The following is an 18065-nucleotide window of genomic DNA, read 5'->3' as shown; positions in this document are numbered from 1 at the left end:
GGGCATAATGAGATAACACAGACACAACCAAACAAGTATTCAAAAGACTAGAAACATAGAACTACACACATAGGACTCTGCAGAACCATGTTGTTGCAGACTTGCAGCCCAGTCTTAGTTTGATGGAGGCGGGGAGAGGGTGGGAATCGCGGGGATGGTGGTGGGCAGGGGAGGAAGGGTGAGTTTTGGAGCGGAGGGTAAGGTTGGAATGTTGGGGATTGTTGGCAGAGGCAGAGAGGGGATTGTAGGCAATGAGGGCTGAGGTAGGGAGGGGATCCCGGCCCCGGGAAGTTGGAATAGGAGGCGAGCGGCAAGGGTGGTGTGGATGCTTGAGAGGGAGAGTGTAATGATGAGAGAAAGAAGAAAGCAGTTGTTGAAAGAAGCAGCCATTGGTTTTTGTTTTGGAGAAACTGAGAGGGGGTTTGTGTGATGTTGTAGCTTGAGTTAATGGCAAAATCTTGATTGATGTGTATATATATAGGGGGAGTTGTGGGGAAGGGTTTAAGGATTTGATGAAATGGGGCTGTGAAGGAAGATGTTATTGGTCGAGTTTATTATAGTGATATTTGAGGTGAATAGAGAAACTCACAGTCATTATCCGATAGTGTATACTGGGTAACTGTAAATCCCGTTTTCTGATCCTAGTCGACAAAGGACCACAATGAAGTAAATCAGCATAGGTTGTTTATAACTGACCGGTTCAAATTGAAAAGGCTGAGATTCAAACTCGTGACCTTGTGGTTATTATTATAATTTATAATAATATTTGAATTTACAGCGATGCTGAACAATTCAGTAGGTGAACTAACTAGTGCATGTCTTCATAATCTGTTCAGCTACAAACTTTTTATTTCTCCTGTGATGTGGTCAGCAGGAGACAACTGTCTCGTGAGTCAAGCCCATGAGGAGGAGGTAAGAGGAACTTGCCCATATTCACAAGGAGGTAAGTTCGAGACTCAATATCATACTATACACTTCTAGGCATAATGAATTTATTGTAAACTCACAAATATTTGTTTGTGGTAGGGATCGAATCCCCACCCTATTGCTAAAAGTAAGTCCGCTTTCCATCCACTAGACCAACATTCAAAGGGGTTTTCTCTTTTTAATTCTTGAGTCATCAAAATGATAATGGTGATAATAATGTAGCAGTGCATTATCCTTTTCATGTGATTATAAAGGTCACCCTCGATCTATTATAATGAAAGGAGCATTCAAGTTTTTAATTCTTGAGTCATCAAAACATTTGTTTCATCCATTCTCTTTTTCTTTTCATTTGGCAATATAAAAATCTAAATTACATACTAACCAGAGTAACTCCAAGCAAAGCTGCCAGACTAAAACCAATATCTAAAGTACAAGAAATGGTGTTGGAAAGGACAAAAGAGTTTGATTGCTTTGTCCTCTCCCGCTCCTCCTCATTCTCCTTCCTTCCATCTCTCCATCTTCACAGCTCAGACACTATATTGGCGCCAAATGTTTCTGGTACAACTAGAGATAATGTATGCTTCTAGGCTATCTTGTAGAATATTCAGTCTTTCGAGAATTGAAGCTAAGGTAGGAATCAAGAGTAGGCTTGGTTATGACTTATGTGCAGGGCCAGAGCGTACAAGCTTAAAGCTTAAAGCTTTTAATCTCAGAAGCTGGGCTAGTATCCCAGTAGTTTTGGCCTTTTTGGGTCTGCCAAATTTATAAATTTTGTTCATCTTTGCATGAATCGAGCTTCTATATAGGTCGGACAATTTCTTTTCAAGACTAAGTTTAAATTCATGACATTCAAGTATATTAATGTAGCACTAAGGATTTAAGCTTAATTAGTTCATTACCTAATTTAAAAATCATAATTAGAGATAGCAATGGAATGGAATGAGAGTAAGCGTGAATAGGCAGTATACTATCAGTCTTCGTCTCTAAAATTTCGACCCCGTCTCTATCCCTATTTCCGGCGGGGAATTGAGCAGGGACAGAAATTTTTCAATTCTCGTTCCCAATTAATTCTTAATCAAAATATTAAATTAGTGTAATTTTTAATTTTAAAAACTAAAACCTAAGTCTTAATTTTAAAAAATTAACACACACACACACACATATATATACATATATACAGATTTTGGATCCGCCGAGGTTACCTTTATCAGGCGAGGTGGTGAGGCTTGATCTGGTGCGTTTATTTGGGTTTTTGGATGGATTAGATTTAGCTGAATATAATGTCTTGTGCGTGTGATTTATTTGCATGTAGGGGTGTTGTTGTCTTTTTGGTAGTGTCTTAATTAGGGTGTAATAATTAATTAGCAGATTTTATGGGCTTGTGCACTACTTAATTATGGTATTGTATCGGGTGTGTGCAATTTGTTTTCCCGTGTGTGCATTTGGCTTCAATTCTTTGTTATGCTGTGTGTGCAATTTGTTTTCCCGTGTGTACGTTTGGCTTAAATTCTTTGTTATGACGAGTATGATCAATCAGCAGTATGGTTGTGGTTTTTGTTGCATGTTGATTCCGTTATTCAATTTAAAAATTAATGAACAGAAGCTTGCGTTGTGTTATGAAATTTTTCTGTGTGCATTTTATGTGTTCGGCTTGTGCGTTGGGTCACAAATAGGTTGACAAGTTTTCAGGCCAAATATCTCTTATTTGGACTGTCAACTAGAATTGAGGCAAACTTTTACCATATTTTTATAGCTTGGTTATTGTTTTTTTACGTAAATCAATTTTGGTATGTGTATTTTAATTTTAACATGTTATGATCTATTAATTGTTGGTGTGTTGTTATTTTATATATTTATTTGGTGTTTTTTGTTGTTATGGTCTGTGCGATTGAGGTTTACAAGGGGTGTTTTTTTTTTTTTTTTTTTTTTTTTTTTTTTGGGTTTAAAATTTACACTGGGGAAAGTAGGTCTGACGTTTGTTCGGTTTAGTTTTTGGGCTTGTGCGTTGGGTTCTTAACTCAACGCACCGACTTAACTAAATGGCTGCACAGACAGAACATAACCCATAACACACTTCTATTAAGGTTGCACATACCTCTTTCCGGTTGCACCTTCATTGTTGAGGAGATATCCCACCACAAAACACTATTGCTGAATACAAATGTTTAAATACAACTCACACTCTATCAACAATAATTTATAACCGTAAATATATTATTCAACACCATAATTAGTTGATCCTTAGCATGGAATATATTCCAATCTATTCCTAACCATATCTATATCTATATATATAAAAGTAAAATCCTCCTATTTCATTTTCCCGCCCAAACTTTTATAGTAAAACTTATTTGGTAACTAAATGTAAAATAGAAATTAATTAAAATCTATTAATTGATAATATTGTTTCCATATTCACGTATTAACCTAATTGGTAAATCTATTAATTGGTTAAAATTTTTCCTTATATTTATTTATTCATTCTTTTATATTGAGTAAGTATATATAGAGATATAGATATGTATACTAACATACAACTGTTACGGCTCCAATGTTTATTCTTGCCCAGGGTATTTCTCCATTGAAGACTTGCAGAGCTATTAGATTGCAATTGGTGCGCACCTATATGAAGTCTCATAGAGAAAGGAGAGTGAATCCATAAAATCTAGAGAGTGCACTCTTCACGTTCAAGAGGTATTTTTTTTTTTCAATTTTGCTTTTTTTTTATACGACTCCAATGTTTATTCTTGCCTAGGATATTTCTCCATTGAAGACTTTCAAAGCTATTAGATGGTGATTGGTGTGCACCTATATGAGGTCCCATAGAGAAAGGGGAGTGATTCCATAAAATCTAGAGAGTGCATATTTCCCGATTAAATGGTATTTTTTTCGATTTTGCTTTTTTCTAGAACTCGTGTTGTATATGAAATTGGGAAAAAGATGCATTACAAAGCTGCTTCCTATACTGCAAAAATAAATTACAAAATAACACTTTTCTTTTTTACTTCATTGTAGGAAACTTCATGCTCATATACCAAGGGAACATGTTGGTAAGTACTGTAAGCTTTTCAAACAATGAAAAGTTTATGCCATTAAAAATTTTATGGTGATAAGTATTTTCTATATTTTCAAAAAATGCACTCATTATTTTATGTTGTAATTCCACTATGGTACTTTGGTTAAAGGATATAAAAAAATGACAACTTTTCTAGACAAATTTATTTATTGAAATCATTTTCATCTTTGAAGTCTGTAGATGATAAACAATTCATTGGTAAGTTTCATTTACAATTTTAATCTACATCTGAATTCTTTTTTTTTATTATTAACATGTTTGACGTTATTGGTAGGGTCGTTGAGATATACTCCCCATTGGATAAGATCATTGCAGGGAAGCTTTCTTAACTTATTGATTTTCTAATTATACGTGGATACAAAGTAAATTATCTAATTTTGTTATTTTTATTGTATTTTGTATATGTATTTTTTATTAAGAACTCCGTAGTTTATTTGTTTATAGGGACAATCAATTGAAAGCTACAGTGTGGGATCAACATATACCAAGGCCAAGAATTGAAACCTTTTTTTTTTTTTTTTTTTTTTTAATTCTGGCCTTGCAAATCTTATGATTGTTCTTATGCAATTGTGTAGAGTTAAAAAATAATACGAAGACTTAATCTAAACACAAGTATTTTAATTTTTCTTTATATTTGAAAGTGTTTGAATAAGGACAAGTAATGAATGTTCTTTTTGATTAGCCAGTTATGTCAAGATATGTAACTCTTTGATACACAACTCCTTTTCAATCAGGATTTTCAGAGTTTTGTGATTTTTTGGAAAGGTAAATTTATTATGTCTTAATCATTATCATAATGTTTTTATCATTTATTTTTGTACATATTTTGTTTATGATTGTCAGTTTTTTTTTCAGTTTATGTGTTGATTAGACCCCTCTAATAAAAATTATGGATATTTATGAGATGATTGGGGTAAACAATAGCAATAATTTTTTTTTTTTAAATTGATGCAGTGGCATCAAATTAGAAAATCATCTTTTTCCACTTTTTAAAATGTTTTATTAGTATAAATTGTCACACTTTAAAATGTATTTTTTTTAATGTTAATAAATAAATTAGCTTAAAATAATACATTAAAATCTAAAGGATAAGCAAAGTATAATTTAAAGTATAAAATAAAGCCAAAATTGTACATGCTTGCAAAGTGATGGAGCATTGTAATAATCTTAGTGCATCCAAATAAAGGCATCATATAACTGATTATTTCTTTCTTATCTCACATTAACAGGGCGTTTGGTTGGAGGGGAGGAATTATGTGGGAAAGGAATTGTAATTTCATGGGAGTTGAATTACTGGGAATAAAGTGGGAATTTAAATTCCAGTGTTTGGTTGATAGGAATAGAATTACTGAGAATTTCAATCCCAATGTTTGGTATACATGGGAATTGAAAGGGAATAAGTAGTATAAAGTCAAAAATGTCCATTATTGTTGTTAGACATTAATTTTAGGTTAAAAAAGGAAGGGTTAATTTTGACTCATCACTATCTTTTTTTCCCAGGAATTAAAATACCAGGGGGGGACATGGGATTTTAATTCCATGAAAATGGGGGAATTGCAATTCCATGGAATTGTAATTCCCTCCAACCAAACTACGGAATTTAATGGCCTTTGGAATTATGTGGAAATTAAGTGGGAAGGGAATTTAAACTCCCTCCAACCAAACGCCCTGTAAAGGTTCAATACTGCATATATATATATATATATATATATATATATATATATATATATATATATATATATATATAGAATGTAACTAATATATCTGAAAGTAAAATTTGAGCTCAAATTTTACTTTCAGATATATTAGTTACATTCTATATATATATATATATATATATATATATAAAAGTAAAATCCTCCTATTTCATTTTCTCGCCCAAACTTTTGTAGTAAAACTTATTTGGTAACTAAATGTAAAATAGAAATTAATTAAAATCTATTAATTGATAATATTGTTTCCATATTCACGTATTAATCTAATTGGTAAATCTATTAATTGGTAAAAAATTTTCCTTATATTTATTTATTCATTCTTTTATATTGAGTAAGTATATATAGAGATATAGATATGTATACTAACATACAACTGTTACGGCTCCAATGTTTATTCTTGCCCAGGATATTTCTCCATTGAAAACTTGCAGAGCTATTAGACTGCAATTGGTGCGCACCTATACTATAATTAAAAACAAAATCCTATTTATTTGATTTCCTGTCCAAACAATAGTAAATAGTAAAGGTAAATTAAAAAAAAAAAAAGAATGAAAAAAATGAACATAAATATTTCACAATAATATTCTACATCATCAATTAAAAATGGAATGGAAATTAGGTAAATTGGAAAAAGAAATGAATATTAATAATTTACTGAAAATTAAAAATGAAAAAAAGAAATTGAAGTTAGGTTAATTGGAAAAGGAAATGATTATTAATAATTGACTAAAAATAAAAATGATCCATAATTGACTAAAATGAAAAAGAAAATGTTCAGATCATTGCATTTAAATTTTTCACAATAATATTATACAATATAATACATCAAATCACAATTATGTCATAAATCTTTCACAATTTTAAACAATGAAATAGAAATTAAAAATAGAACGCAAATATTTTAATAATAATATTCTACATCATCAAGTAAAAGTAAATTAAAAATAAAAAGGAAATATTTACATAATAATATTCTATATCATCAATAGTAAAAGCATATTTTAAACAATAGTAAAGGTAAATTAAAAAAGAAACAAAAATTAAAAATGAAACCGGAATATTTCAATAATAATATTATACATCATCAATTAAAAATGAAACGAAAATTAGGTAAAAATATCACTGTTGAATGAGAACAAAATAAAATAAAAAGAATAATTGGCTGAAAATGAATATGACATTACAAATTGACTAAAATATAAAAAGAAATGAATACTAATAGTTGACTGCAAATAAAAAATGATCCATAATTGATTAATATGAAAAAAAATGGTTTCATCATTGCATTTTAATTAAAAATGGAGCGGAAACAAAAATTTGACGGAAATATTTCAATAGTATTTCTACATCATAAATAGTAAATGCATATTTTAAACAATATTAAGGATAAATTAAAAATGGAACGTAAATATTTCAATAATAATATTATACATCATCAATTAAAAATTGAATGAAAATTAGGTAAAAATATCACTGCATATGATATTCTAATTGACTAATTGACTAAAAATATAAAAGAATAATTTGCTGAAAATGAATTTGATATTACTAATTGACTTAAAATATAAAAGGATCGCTAATTGACTAATACTCTACTATTATATATTTTCACCCGAGTCACCTATCCTGATGGACTGAAGGTGTTAGCTCTATACGATGATGGACAGGATTGCGTTGCTACAACCAATGTCATCTACAAACAGATTTTAATAATGTGTAAATACAATCGTTGATATTATATTTTTTTAAATGACAAAATTGCTATATAGCTAGACAAATATATATATATATATATATATATATATATATATATATATGTATGTATATATATATACATATATATATATATATATATATATATATATATATATATATATATTCCATACAAATGAATTAAGATAGCAATTCATTTCTATAACTGAGTTGCTAGAGAACGAACATATTTGCCTAATTTATAAATAAAAAAAAAATACTAAACAATGATAAATAAAATATTCAAAGTTACAGAATCGCATGCGTACATCTACACATTAACGATTAATTTGAGCAATTATTTTCTCAAATTCAAACAATGATAACATCAAAACACATAAATAATCCAAAACATATCTTCAATTGCACTGTATAATATTTGATGTTCTAATTTAAATAATTATATATCAATCTAAATATTTTAAATATATTATAACAAATCCATCTTGTGCATCGCACGAGCGAAAATACTAGTATATATAAAAGTAAAATCCTCCTAACAAATTTTTCCCCCAAAACTTTTGTAGTAAAACTTATTTGGTAAGTAAATGTCAAATGGAAATTAAATAAATAAATAATAATAATAATAATAATAATAATAATAATAATAATAATAATAATAATAATAATAATAATAATAATGTTATTACCTTAAATAAATAAATTATTATACTTTCCCTTAAATAAATAAATTATTATACTTTCCTTTTGAATTAGTATTTTCTACCTATAAATACAAGAGCTTCTTCAATCAAAGAATCTCAGACTCATCTTTCTGCTTTCTTTTTGTATGAATTTTCTACATTTTTCTAACTATATTCTCACGTACTTCAATATGTTTTGCAATTTGGACATCATGAATAGCTTCATCAACGATATCTTCTTGAAGTTCGCCCAAGAGGTGACTCGCTTGGCCCACTACAACAAGAAGCCGATAATCACTTCCCGCGAGATCCAGGCCGGCATGAGATCGGTTCTTCCTGGCGAATTGGTAAAGCACGTTGTCTCTCTAAAAACACTAAAGTAGTCACCATATTTACAAGCTCTTAGATGAAATCATTTAAATCTATGTTTCATTTTTATATAATCTTAATTAGGGATTAATAGATGTAAAGTAACTTGGATTTGAGTTTAATTTCATATTATTCTTCCAAAAGGTTTAATTTCATATTATAAGTATTGTTATCTACCTTCAACTATCAGTGAATCGATTAGCATTCTCAAAAAAATAAATAAATAAATAAATAAATAAATTGTATGTCTATATCTACGTGCATTTAAGATGCAACATGTGTATGATTCATTAGGCTTTGAGGCAGGAGAACACATCTGGATACATTGGTGGATCTGTATCTCATTGCAAAAAAATATCCATACAATTAATTAATTAATATAATTACAATTATCATTATTCTAATTCAAAAAAAAAAACTAAAGAATTAATTGTAATAATGAAATTTTTTATTAATATTCTGTTACTAATTGACACAGAAATCAGACTAAAAGAAAAACGAAATTAATATTAAAAATGGACTCAAATTAAAAAAAATGTGCTTAATAAGTAAATAACTAATTTGCTAGACAGAAAATTAGGGTAAAGGAAAAAGAAAATGATTATTAAACATTGTACCAGATTGTTTTTATGATTGAAAATGAATATTACAAACGTACCAGATTGTTTTTATGACCAGAAATAAGAATGAATTTTACACACGAGAATCTATTATTAATATTCTGTTATACTAATAGGCATGGGAATCATGCCAAATGAAAAAAGGATTTAATATTAAAAATTTATTGGAAATATAACACAGTTTTCCCTACGAAAAAATTAGTAACCACCAAATGAAATATTAGGAAAAAATTATGAAGAAAAAAGAAATGGAAACAAATATTAACTCTTTCTATGAATGAAAAAAGGAAATGAATACATCCATATTTCACTTAAAATATAATCAGTAATTATATTATATTATTATAATTATATTAATTATTTATGAAGAAAAAAAGAAATGAATATGAAAGAAAAAAAATAAAATTTAGACACGAAAATCTATTATTAATATTCTATTATACTAATAGACACGAGAATTATGCCAAATGAAAAAAAAAAAATTAATATTAAAAATTTATTGAAAATATAACACCGCTTTCCCTACGAAAAAATTAGTAACCACCACGTGAAATATTAGAAAAAATTATGAGGGAAAAAAAAATGGAAATGAATATACCTCTTTCTATGAGTGAAAAAGGAAATGAATATATTCATATTTCACTTAAAATATAATCAGCAATTATATGATTATAATTATTATAATTATATTAATTATTTATGAAGGAAAAATGAAATGAATATATTAATAGTTTACTGAAAATATAATCAGTAATTATATTTTTTATAATTATATTACTTTTTAATTATGTGAAAATGAATATTAATTCTTTTTATGAACGAGAAAGGAAATGAATATTTCACAAAGAAATCTGTTATTAATATCATGTTACTAATCGACATGGAAATCAGGCCAATTAATCGACAATTATTAGAAAAATGAATAAAAAATCAATATTAATTCTTTTTATGAAGGAAAAAAAAAAAGAAATATATATATTCAAAAGGAAATGAAATATGAAGAAAAACGAATGAATATGTTTATATTTCACTAAAAATATAACACAGCTTTTGGCACAGAAATCAAACCAAAAGAAAAAAGAAATTAATATTAAAAATGGACTCGAATTAAAAAAAATGTGCTTAATAAGTAAATAACTAATTTGCTACACAGAAAATTAGGGTAAAGGAAAAATGAAATGATTATTAAACACGTACCAAATTGTTTTTGTGATTGAAAATGAATATTACAAACGTACAAGATTGTTTTTATGACCAGAAATAGGAATGAATTTTACACACGAAAATCTATTATTAATATTATTATGTTACTAATAGGCATGGGAATCATGCTAAATGAAAAAAGGATTTAATATTAAAAATTTATTGGAAATATAACACAATTTTTCCTACAAAAAAAATTAGTAACCACCAAATGAAATATTAGGAAAAAAATTATGAATGAAAAAGAAATGGAAACAAATATTAACTCTTTCTATGAATGAAAAAGGAAATTAATATATCCATATTTCACTTAAAATATAATCAGTAATTATATTATTATAATTATATTAATTATTTATGAAGAAAAAAAGAAATGAATATGAATAGAAAAAAATGAATTTTACACACGAGAATCTATTATTAATATTTTGTTACTAATAGACACAAGAATCAGGCCAAATGAAAAAAAATATTTAATATTAAAAATTTATTGAAAATATAACACCGCTTTCCCTAGGAAAAAATTAGTAACCACCACATGAAATATTAGGAAAAAATTATGAAGGAAAAAGAAATGGAAATGAATATTAACTCTTTCTATGAGTGAAAAAGGAAATGAATATTACTCATAATGAATAAATATATGAATTATTATACATAGTAGCATGGAATTAATTAGTAGGACAATTATATTAGGTAATCTAATTAATAATTTACTTTTTAAATTATATTCCCTTTTTAATAATGAATATTTTCTTAAAGTATATACACAGATTATGCTTATCAATATAGAATTAAAAGTGTATAGATGTATAATATTATTAGTACAAAATCAATTATACTTGCCTTAATAATTAATTATTAATATTATTGCCTAATAATTATGTGTTGTCACCTTTTTCGGGGTAATTATTATGGTAATTTATATACATATATATTTTTATACTTAATGTATAATATTATTGGGCACAAAATAAATATACTTACCTTAATATATATATATAGATTATTTTTAATATCATTTCCTAATTTATTAAAGGTAATTATTCTCATAATTTTTCTTTCCTTCTTTTGTGTATTATTATGGTAATGTATTTAAATATTGGAAGATAAAAAATGTTATAATTAATATAATTAATGAAATTATTATTGTAATTGCCACAATATTTGGTAATTATAAATAATATAATTAAGAAATTTGAGAAATATAAGATTTCTTCCGTAGAAATATTTGTGACAATTTCATTAAATTATAATTAATAAAATATGAAATATAATTAAAGAAATGAAATTATAAAATTAACAAAACATGAATATTTATAATTTTTTTTAAATATACATACATACACTTTTTAAATTTCTAAATATAATTTTTTAAGTATAAATCTATCAATATAAATTAAAATTAATGAAATTATATTGTAATTTTCCTATATACATATTAATAAATATTATGTGTATATAAAATATATTATACAATCATATAAGGATATGCGTCCGATTAGAGTTTATATTTGTTCATACAAAATTTAGAATTTACATTTTTATTGATTTCTAAGTACAATTCTCTTAGTTATTATTATTCATATTTTTAGAATTAATATATATATATATATATATATATATATATATTTTTTTTTTTTTGAATGCTACTAGCTCTATTACATTGTAGTATCTGTTCATATACTTTCTCAACCTACTGAAACACAAAGAGCTAATAACGCCTCCACTGAGGCTCGAACTTACAACCTTCCAAATGGAAGTCCAACCCGGGTACCATTAGACCATATATAATACAATTTGGAATAAATCAACTTAATTATATGAATTTTTCTATAAATTTATCTAAATATGTACATGATTAGAGATTATATTAACCATACAAAATTTAAATTTAAATTTTGTATGTTATGAAAATAGATACTTGACCAAATATATAAAAGTCCAACTATATTATTATATTGTACATTTTAACATTTTTTTATTTTTTATTTTAATTTTAAATTCATAAAAACAAAAAAAAAAAAACAAAAAACAAAAAAAAATTCTGTGCAACACACGGGTAAAACACTACATTTAAAAAAAATACAATTTCATAAATATCATAAATTAATTAGTACAATATCATTTATATTTATAACAATTAAAGAAAAAAATAAATAATTTCAAATATATGAACCAATGATTTCAAAATGAAACTAATATACAGTTACAAATAAATATAGCATGATTAGATTTACTTTAATTAGTTTTAATTCTCTTAATGATATGACTTTTCTTTTTCAGTTTTTTTGTGGGAGACTAAGGGAGTGTTTGAGTTGCTGGAAATTATTATTATTTTTTGAATACTTACTAATAAAAAAAATTAAAATATTTTTTACCCCCCTCCCCTCCCCCCCCCCCTCCCCTCCCCCAATAACATGTGTAAATCTTATATTTTTTTAAATTACAATTTGATAAATATTATAAATTAATTAGTAGAATATCATTTCTGTTTATAAATTATAATAATTAAAAAAAATTCTTATATGTGAACCAATGATTTCAAAATGAAATTAATATACAGTTACAAATAAATATAGCATGATTTGATTTACTTTAATTAATTTTAATTTCCTTAATGAAATGGCTTTTTTTTTTTATCAATTTTTTATGGGAGGCTAATGGAGTGTTTGGATTGCTATAAAATATTTTAAAATAAAAATTCATACTAATAAAAAATCATTTTAAAATATTTTTTTAACCCCTCATAACATGTGTAAATCTTATATTTTAAAAAAATACAATTTGATAAATATCATAAATTAATTAGTACAATATCATTTCTGTTTATAATAATTAAAGAAAAAATAAATAATTGAAATATGTGAACCAATTATATCACAATAAATCTTTAAAAATTTAAAACAAAAGAACGGAAATTAAAAATAGAACGAAAATATTTCAATAATAATATTCTACATCATCAAGTAAAAGTAAATTAAAAATGAAAAGATAATATTTCAATAATAATATTCTACATCATCAATAGTAAAGGCATATTTTAAACAATAGTAAAGGTAAATTAAAAATGGAACGGAAATATTTCAATAATAATATTCTACATCACCAATTAAAAATAAAACTGAAATTAGGTAAAAATACCATTGCATATGATATTCTAATTGATTAATTTACGAAAAATAAAAAGAATAATTGGTTGAAAATGAATATGATATTACTAATTGACTGATATTTTACGATGATATATTTTCACCTGAGTCACCCATTCTAATGGACTGAAGATGTTAGCTATAGACGATGACGGACAAGATTATGTTGCTACTACCAATGTCGTCTACAATATGAGGTTTTAATAATGTGTAAATACAATTGGTGATATTATGTTTTTTTTTAATGACAAAATTGCTATATATCTACACACAAAAAAAAAAAAAAAATTTAAAGCAATTTAGACAAAAAAAAAAAAAATATTTTTCATACAAATGAATTAGGATAGCAATTCATTCCTATAACTGAGTTGCTAAAGAATGAGCACGTTTGCCTAATTTATAAAAATACTAAACAATGATAAATAAAAGCTTCAAAGTTACAACAATGCATGCGTATATCTACACATTAGCTATTAATTTGAGCAATTATTTGTTTAAATTCAAGCAACGATAACATCAAAACATATAAACGATCCAAACTATATCTTCAATTGCACTATATAATATTTAATGTTCTAATTTAAATAATTATATATCAATCCAGATATTCTTAATATATTACAACAAATTCACGGGCGAAACCATATCTTTAATTGCACTATATAATATTTGAGTTATTACTGAAAAAATCAGTCTTTAATCACGGGTAATTGTATGTTACTTTTTTCCGAGTCACCCCATCCTGATAGTCTGATAGTTTTAACTTTAGACGATGATGGATAAAATTCCGTTACTACTACCAAAGTCGTCTAGCTATAAAGAGATTTTCAATAATGTATAATTTAAGCCATTGATATTATGTTTTTTTATATACAAAAATGACAAAATTGCTATATAGCTGATCTACATAGAAAATATATCTTCCGTATAAATAATTTATATAACTGAGTTGCTAGACAACGAGCTAATTAGCCCAATTAATACAAATTATAAACACTGATATATAAAATCTCTAAAGTTGCAACACCGAATGCGTATATCTACACGTTAGCTATTAATTGGGCAATTATTTATTCGAATTCAAGCATTGATAACATCAGAAAACATAATCGGTGCAACTCAATTCTTCAATTATATTATATAATATTTGATTTTATAATTTATACAATTGTATATCGATATAAATATTTTTAAAATTTTATAACAAATTCATTCTGTGCAACGCACGGGCGCAAATACTAGTATAGCTCTAATATTACAATTACTTATACATCCTTATGCATAGACTACTACTATATATGAAAAATAAATCTCTTTCAATCTCACCCTTTGATATGTTATGATTTAATGGATGAGATGAGGCCCCATTATCTCACTCATCTAAGTGACCTCATGGGATCCGAAGCTCATATATATATATATATATATATATATATATATATATATATATATATATATATATATATATATATATATATATCTTACTTTGTATAATAATTATTCAAAGACGAGGCCGAGTGGGGAGGAGACAAGGAGTATCCCCATCCCCCACGGAAAATTATATACATTCCTTATCCCGTCATTTTTTTCCTAAAAAAAAAATTCCTTTTTCGTTATTGTTAGAGCGGGGATCAGGGATCCTTGTGGGGACAGGACAGATGCAGTAGTGTGGAGGTTTGAATTTCATTGAAAATTTACATTAAAAAAATTTAAAATAATAAAAGGTTTGAATTGAGTCTCTTGTACATTTAACCGGTAGAATAATTGTATAACTCACGATTTATGAAGCTATAAAATAAAGTATGGAGTATATTGTTATAATTCATTAAATCACAGTAAAAACAAAACAATTTTAAAAATGATACGTTTCACACACCTTGGGGTAATTTTTTTTAAATTTTCAAATATCGTGAAAATTACCAACCGTCATGCCTACAGAACAGCCGTCAAGAAAAAAGTCAGCCCCTTCTAATATTCTATGGCTCTGAAAAAATAGGGCCCTAGTAACCCCGTGAGAAACAACAAATAGAGAAACAAGTTGTGCAAAGAATTGTTTTTTCTTCTCTCCATTTATTATTTTCCGAGCTTAGCTTTCTGGTTCTTGATCTAAGATTCTGAGGCTACCATGGGGTTTGAGAAAGACGAAGCAAGCTCATCGTCCCATGTTCTTCACATACCCAGAGAAGAAACCCCACTCTTATGCAAGAATCCGCAGCAACACCTCTCTTCCCAAACGAAGACCTTCGCCAATGTGTTCATAGCCATAGTTGGGGCGGGTGTTCTTGGCCTCCCTTACACTTTCAGGAGAACAGGGTGGGCCATGGGAGTCATCCTCCTCTTCTCCGTCGCCTTCTTGACCTACTACTGCATGATGCTCTTAGTCAATTCAAGAAGGAAGCTCGAATCTCACCCCAAGAAGGCCTTCAAGATCTCATCTTTTGGAGATCTGGGGTTTGCTGTGTGTGGGCCTGTTGGAAGGGCTGCAGTTGATGCTATGATTGTTCTCTCCCAAGCTGGGTTCTGTGTAAGTTACATGATTTTCATAGCCAGCACTTTAGCAAACATATTTAACCATGAAACTGTCACCAACCCAGACCCTAAAATCATTGGGATTTCCCCAATAGTTGTGTATGTATGGAGCTGTTTCCCTTTCCAGCTTGGGTTGAACTCAATCCAGACACTTACCCATTTAGCCCCATTGAGTATCTTTGCTGATGTGGTGGATTTGGGGGCCATGGGTACTGTGATGGTTGAGGATGTAATGGTGTACCTGCAGAACAGGCCAGTTCTGCAGGCCTTTGGGGGGTTCACTGTGTTCTTCTATGGCCTTGGAGTGGCTGTGTATGCCTTTGAAGGGATAGGAATGGTGTTGCCATTGGAATCAGAGATGAGGGACAAGGCTAAATTTGGGAGAGTCTTGGGATTCTCAATGGCCCTCATTTCTGTCATGTATGGAGCTTTTGGAATCTTGGGTTACATGGCATTCGGGGACGAAACAAACGATATAATCACCTCGAATATGGGGCGGGGAATCGTGAGTAGCATAGTCCAAATCGGACTATGCATCAACCTGTTCTTCACATTCCCGCTAATGATGAACCCAGTGTACGAAGTCCTCGAGAGGCGAGTGACCCATGGGCAGACATGTTTGTTGCTGAGATGGGGAATGGTGTTTGGGGTGAGTTTGATGGCTCTGCTAATCCCAAACTTTGCGGATTTCTTGTCACTGGTGGGGAGCAGTGTGTGCATTGTTTTAGGGTTTGTGTTGCCTGCTTTGTTTCACTTGATTGTGTTCAAGCAGGAATTGGGGACTGTTGGATTGGTGTGTGATGGAGCACTCACTGTGTTTGGCATCATTTTTGCTGTTTATGGGACTTGGTCTTCTCTGCTTGAGATCTTTGCAACTAAGGCTTAAGCTATTGTAATTATGTGAGTTGATGATTATCAGTTTTTGTTTTACATATAGCTGTGTAAAAAGTGTGCATCTTGCTCTATACAGTTGTGAAAATTGTATCATATGTTTGCAGACTTTGAATCTTGTAGTGTGGTTACTTTTTGTTTTGTACCATTTTTACCTTACACCCTGTTTCATTCCAAGAAATATAATAAGAATTCTATTTATTACTTATTATGTCCTATTTTACTATTCATTTGTCAAATGAATTCTTCTTTTTCTTTTTGTTTATTTTTTTAGAGTTAATTCCGCATCATTCCATTTCTAGTCATTTTTTAAAACATCTTATTGATCCTAGCATTATTGTGACATGATTATTTTTTGTTATTCTCTCTGTCCCATTTTGTGTTTGGTTCGATTAACGAGGCTTGAATGAAATTATTTTTAATTCAATTTTGAATAATATTAAATTTAGTATTAGTATACAAAATTTATATATTTAGAATTTAGAAACTACACTAAAAGTACTATTACACACAAAAATCAAATATGAAAATAAGTAAAAAAAAAAAAAAAAAATACTAAAGCAAATAAACAAAGAAGAAAGAATTGATTCGACCAATGAATAGTAAGTATGACAGATAAAATAGGACAAATGGAATATTTGTTAACAAATCTGTTTAAATAGTATTAAACATGAGGACACTTCAGTCTATTCCTAAGCACTCTACTACAACTTTCTCATTTATAGATATTTTCTTCAGTGTAGAAGCTTTAGGTTTAAAATTAGGTCTACAAGGTTGAGGATTTATTAAAACAAAGAGGAGCTAAGAAGATGGTAAGCACTAAGCTGAATAGACCAAAGAAAAAAAAAAATGTCACGCCACAACAGACATTTCATGAGGACTTGGTCTCCTCTAAGAAATAACCCATTCTTGAAAATAATATTTCTTATCCCCTAAATGTACGGAAATAACTCATTCTTAAAAATAACATTTATATATGATAATAAAAAGTCAAAACATACAACTATATATATCTGTTCAAAAATATTATTTCATTCCTCATATATTCAACTGCAAACGGAGCTTAAGTTCAATCAATAGAAAGAAAAAATATTATATTGAAAACCAGAAAGGAATCAAATGTTTGACCAAAGATCTGTGACTGCACCGACATTTTACTCCAATAGTTACAAAAAAAAAAAAAAAAA

General features: G+C 27.9%; 1 protein-coding gene across 1 annotated transcript; it reads left to right on the top strand.

Annotated features, from left to right (window-relative positions):
* Positions 1 to 1969: 1969 nt before the first annotated feature.
* Positions 1970 to 17089, top strand: LOC109180612 (amino acid transporter ANTL2-like). The gene is made up of 2 exons (XM_019330295.1): positions 1970 to 1983; positions 15549 to 17089. Exon 2 carries the CDS (start codon positions 15584 to 15586, stop codon positions 16871 to 16873), a length of 1290 nt encoding a protein of 429 aa, XP_019185840.1. The 5' UTR covers positions 1970 to 1983; positions 15549 to 15583; the 3' UTR covers positions 16874 to 17089.
* The last annotated feature ends 976 nt before the right edge of the window (positions 17090 to 18065 follow it).

Source organism: Ipomoea nil, unplaced genomic scaffold, assembly GCF_001879475.1.
Source record: "Ipomoea nil cultivar Tokyo-kokei standard unplaced genomic scaffold, Asagao_1.1 scaffold1026, whole genome shotgun sequence".
In the NCBI taxonomy this organism is placed as follows: domain Eukaryota; kingdom Viridiplantae; phylum Streptophyta; class Magnoliopsida; order Solanales; family Convolvulaceae; genus Ipomoea; species Ipomoea nil.
Note: the sequence above shows the minus strand (reverse complement) of the source record. Positions and strands in the feature narration are given on the sequence as shown.

Excerpts from the sequence above, each read along its gene's own strand:
- LOC109180612 (XM_019330295.1), top strand. The coding sequence starts at position 15,584 with ATGGGGTTTGAGAAAGACGAAGCAAGCTCATCGTCCCATGTTCTTCAC.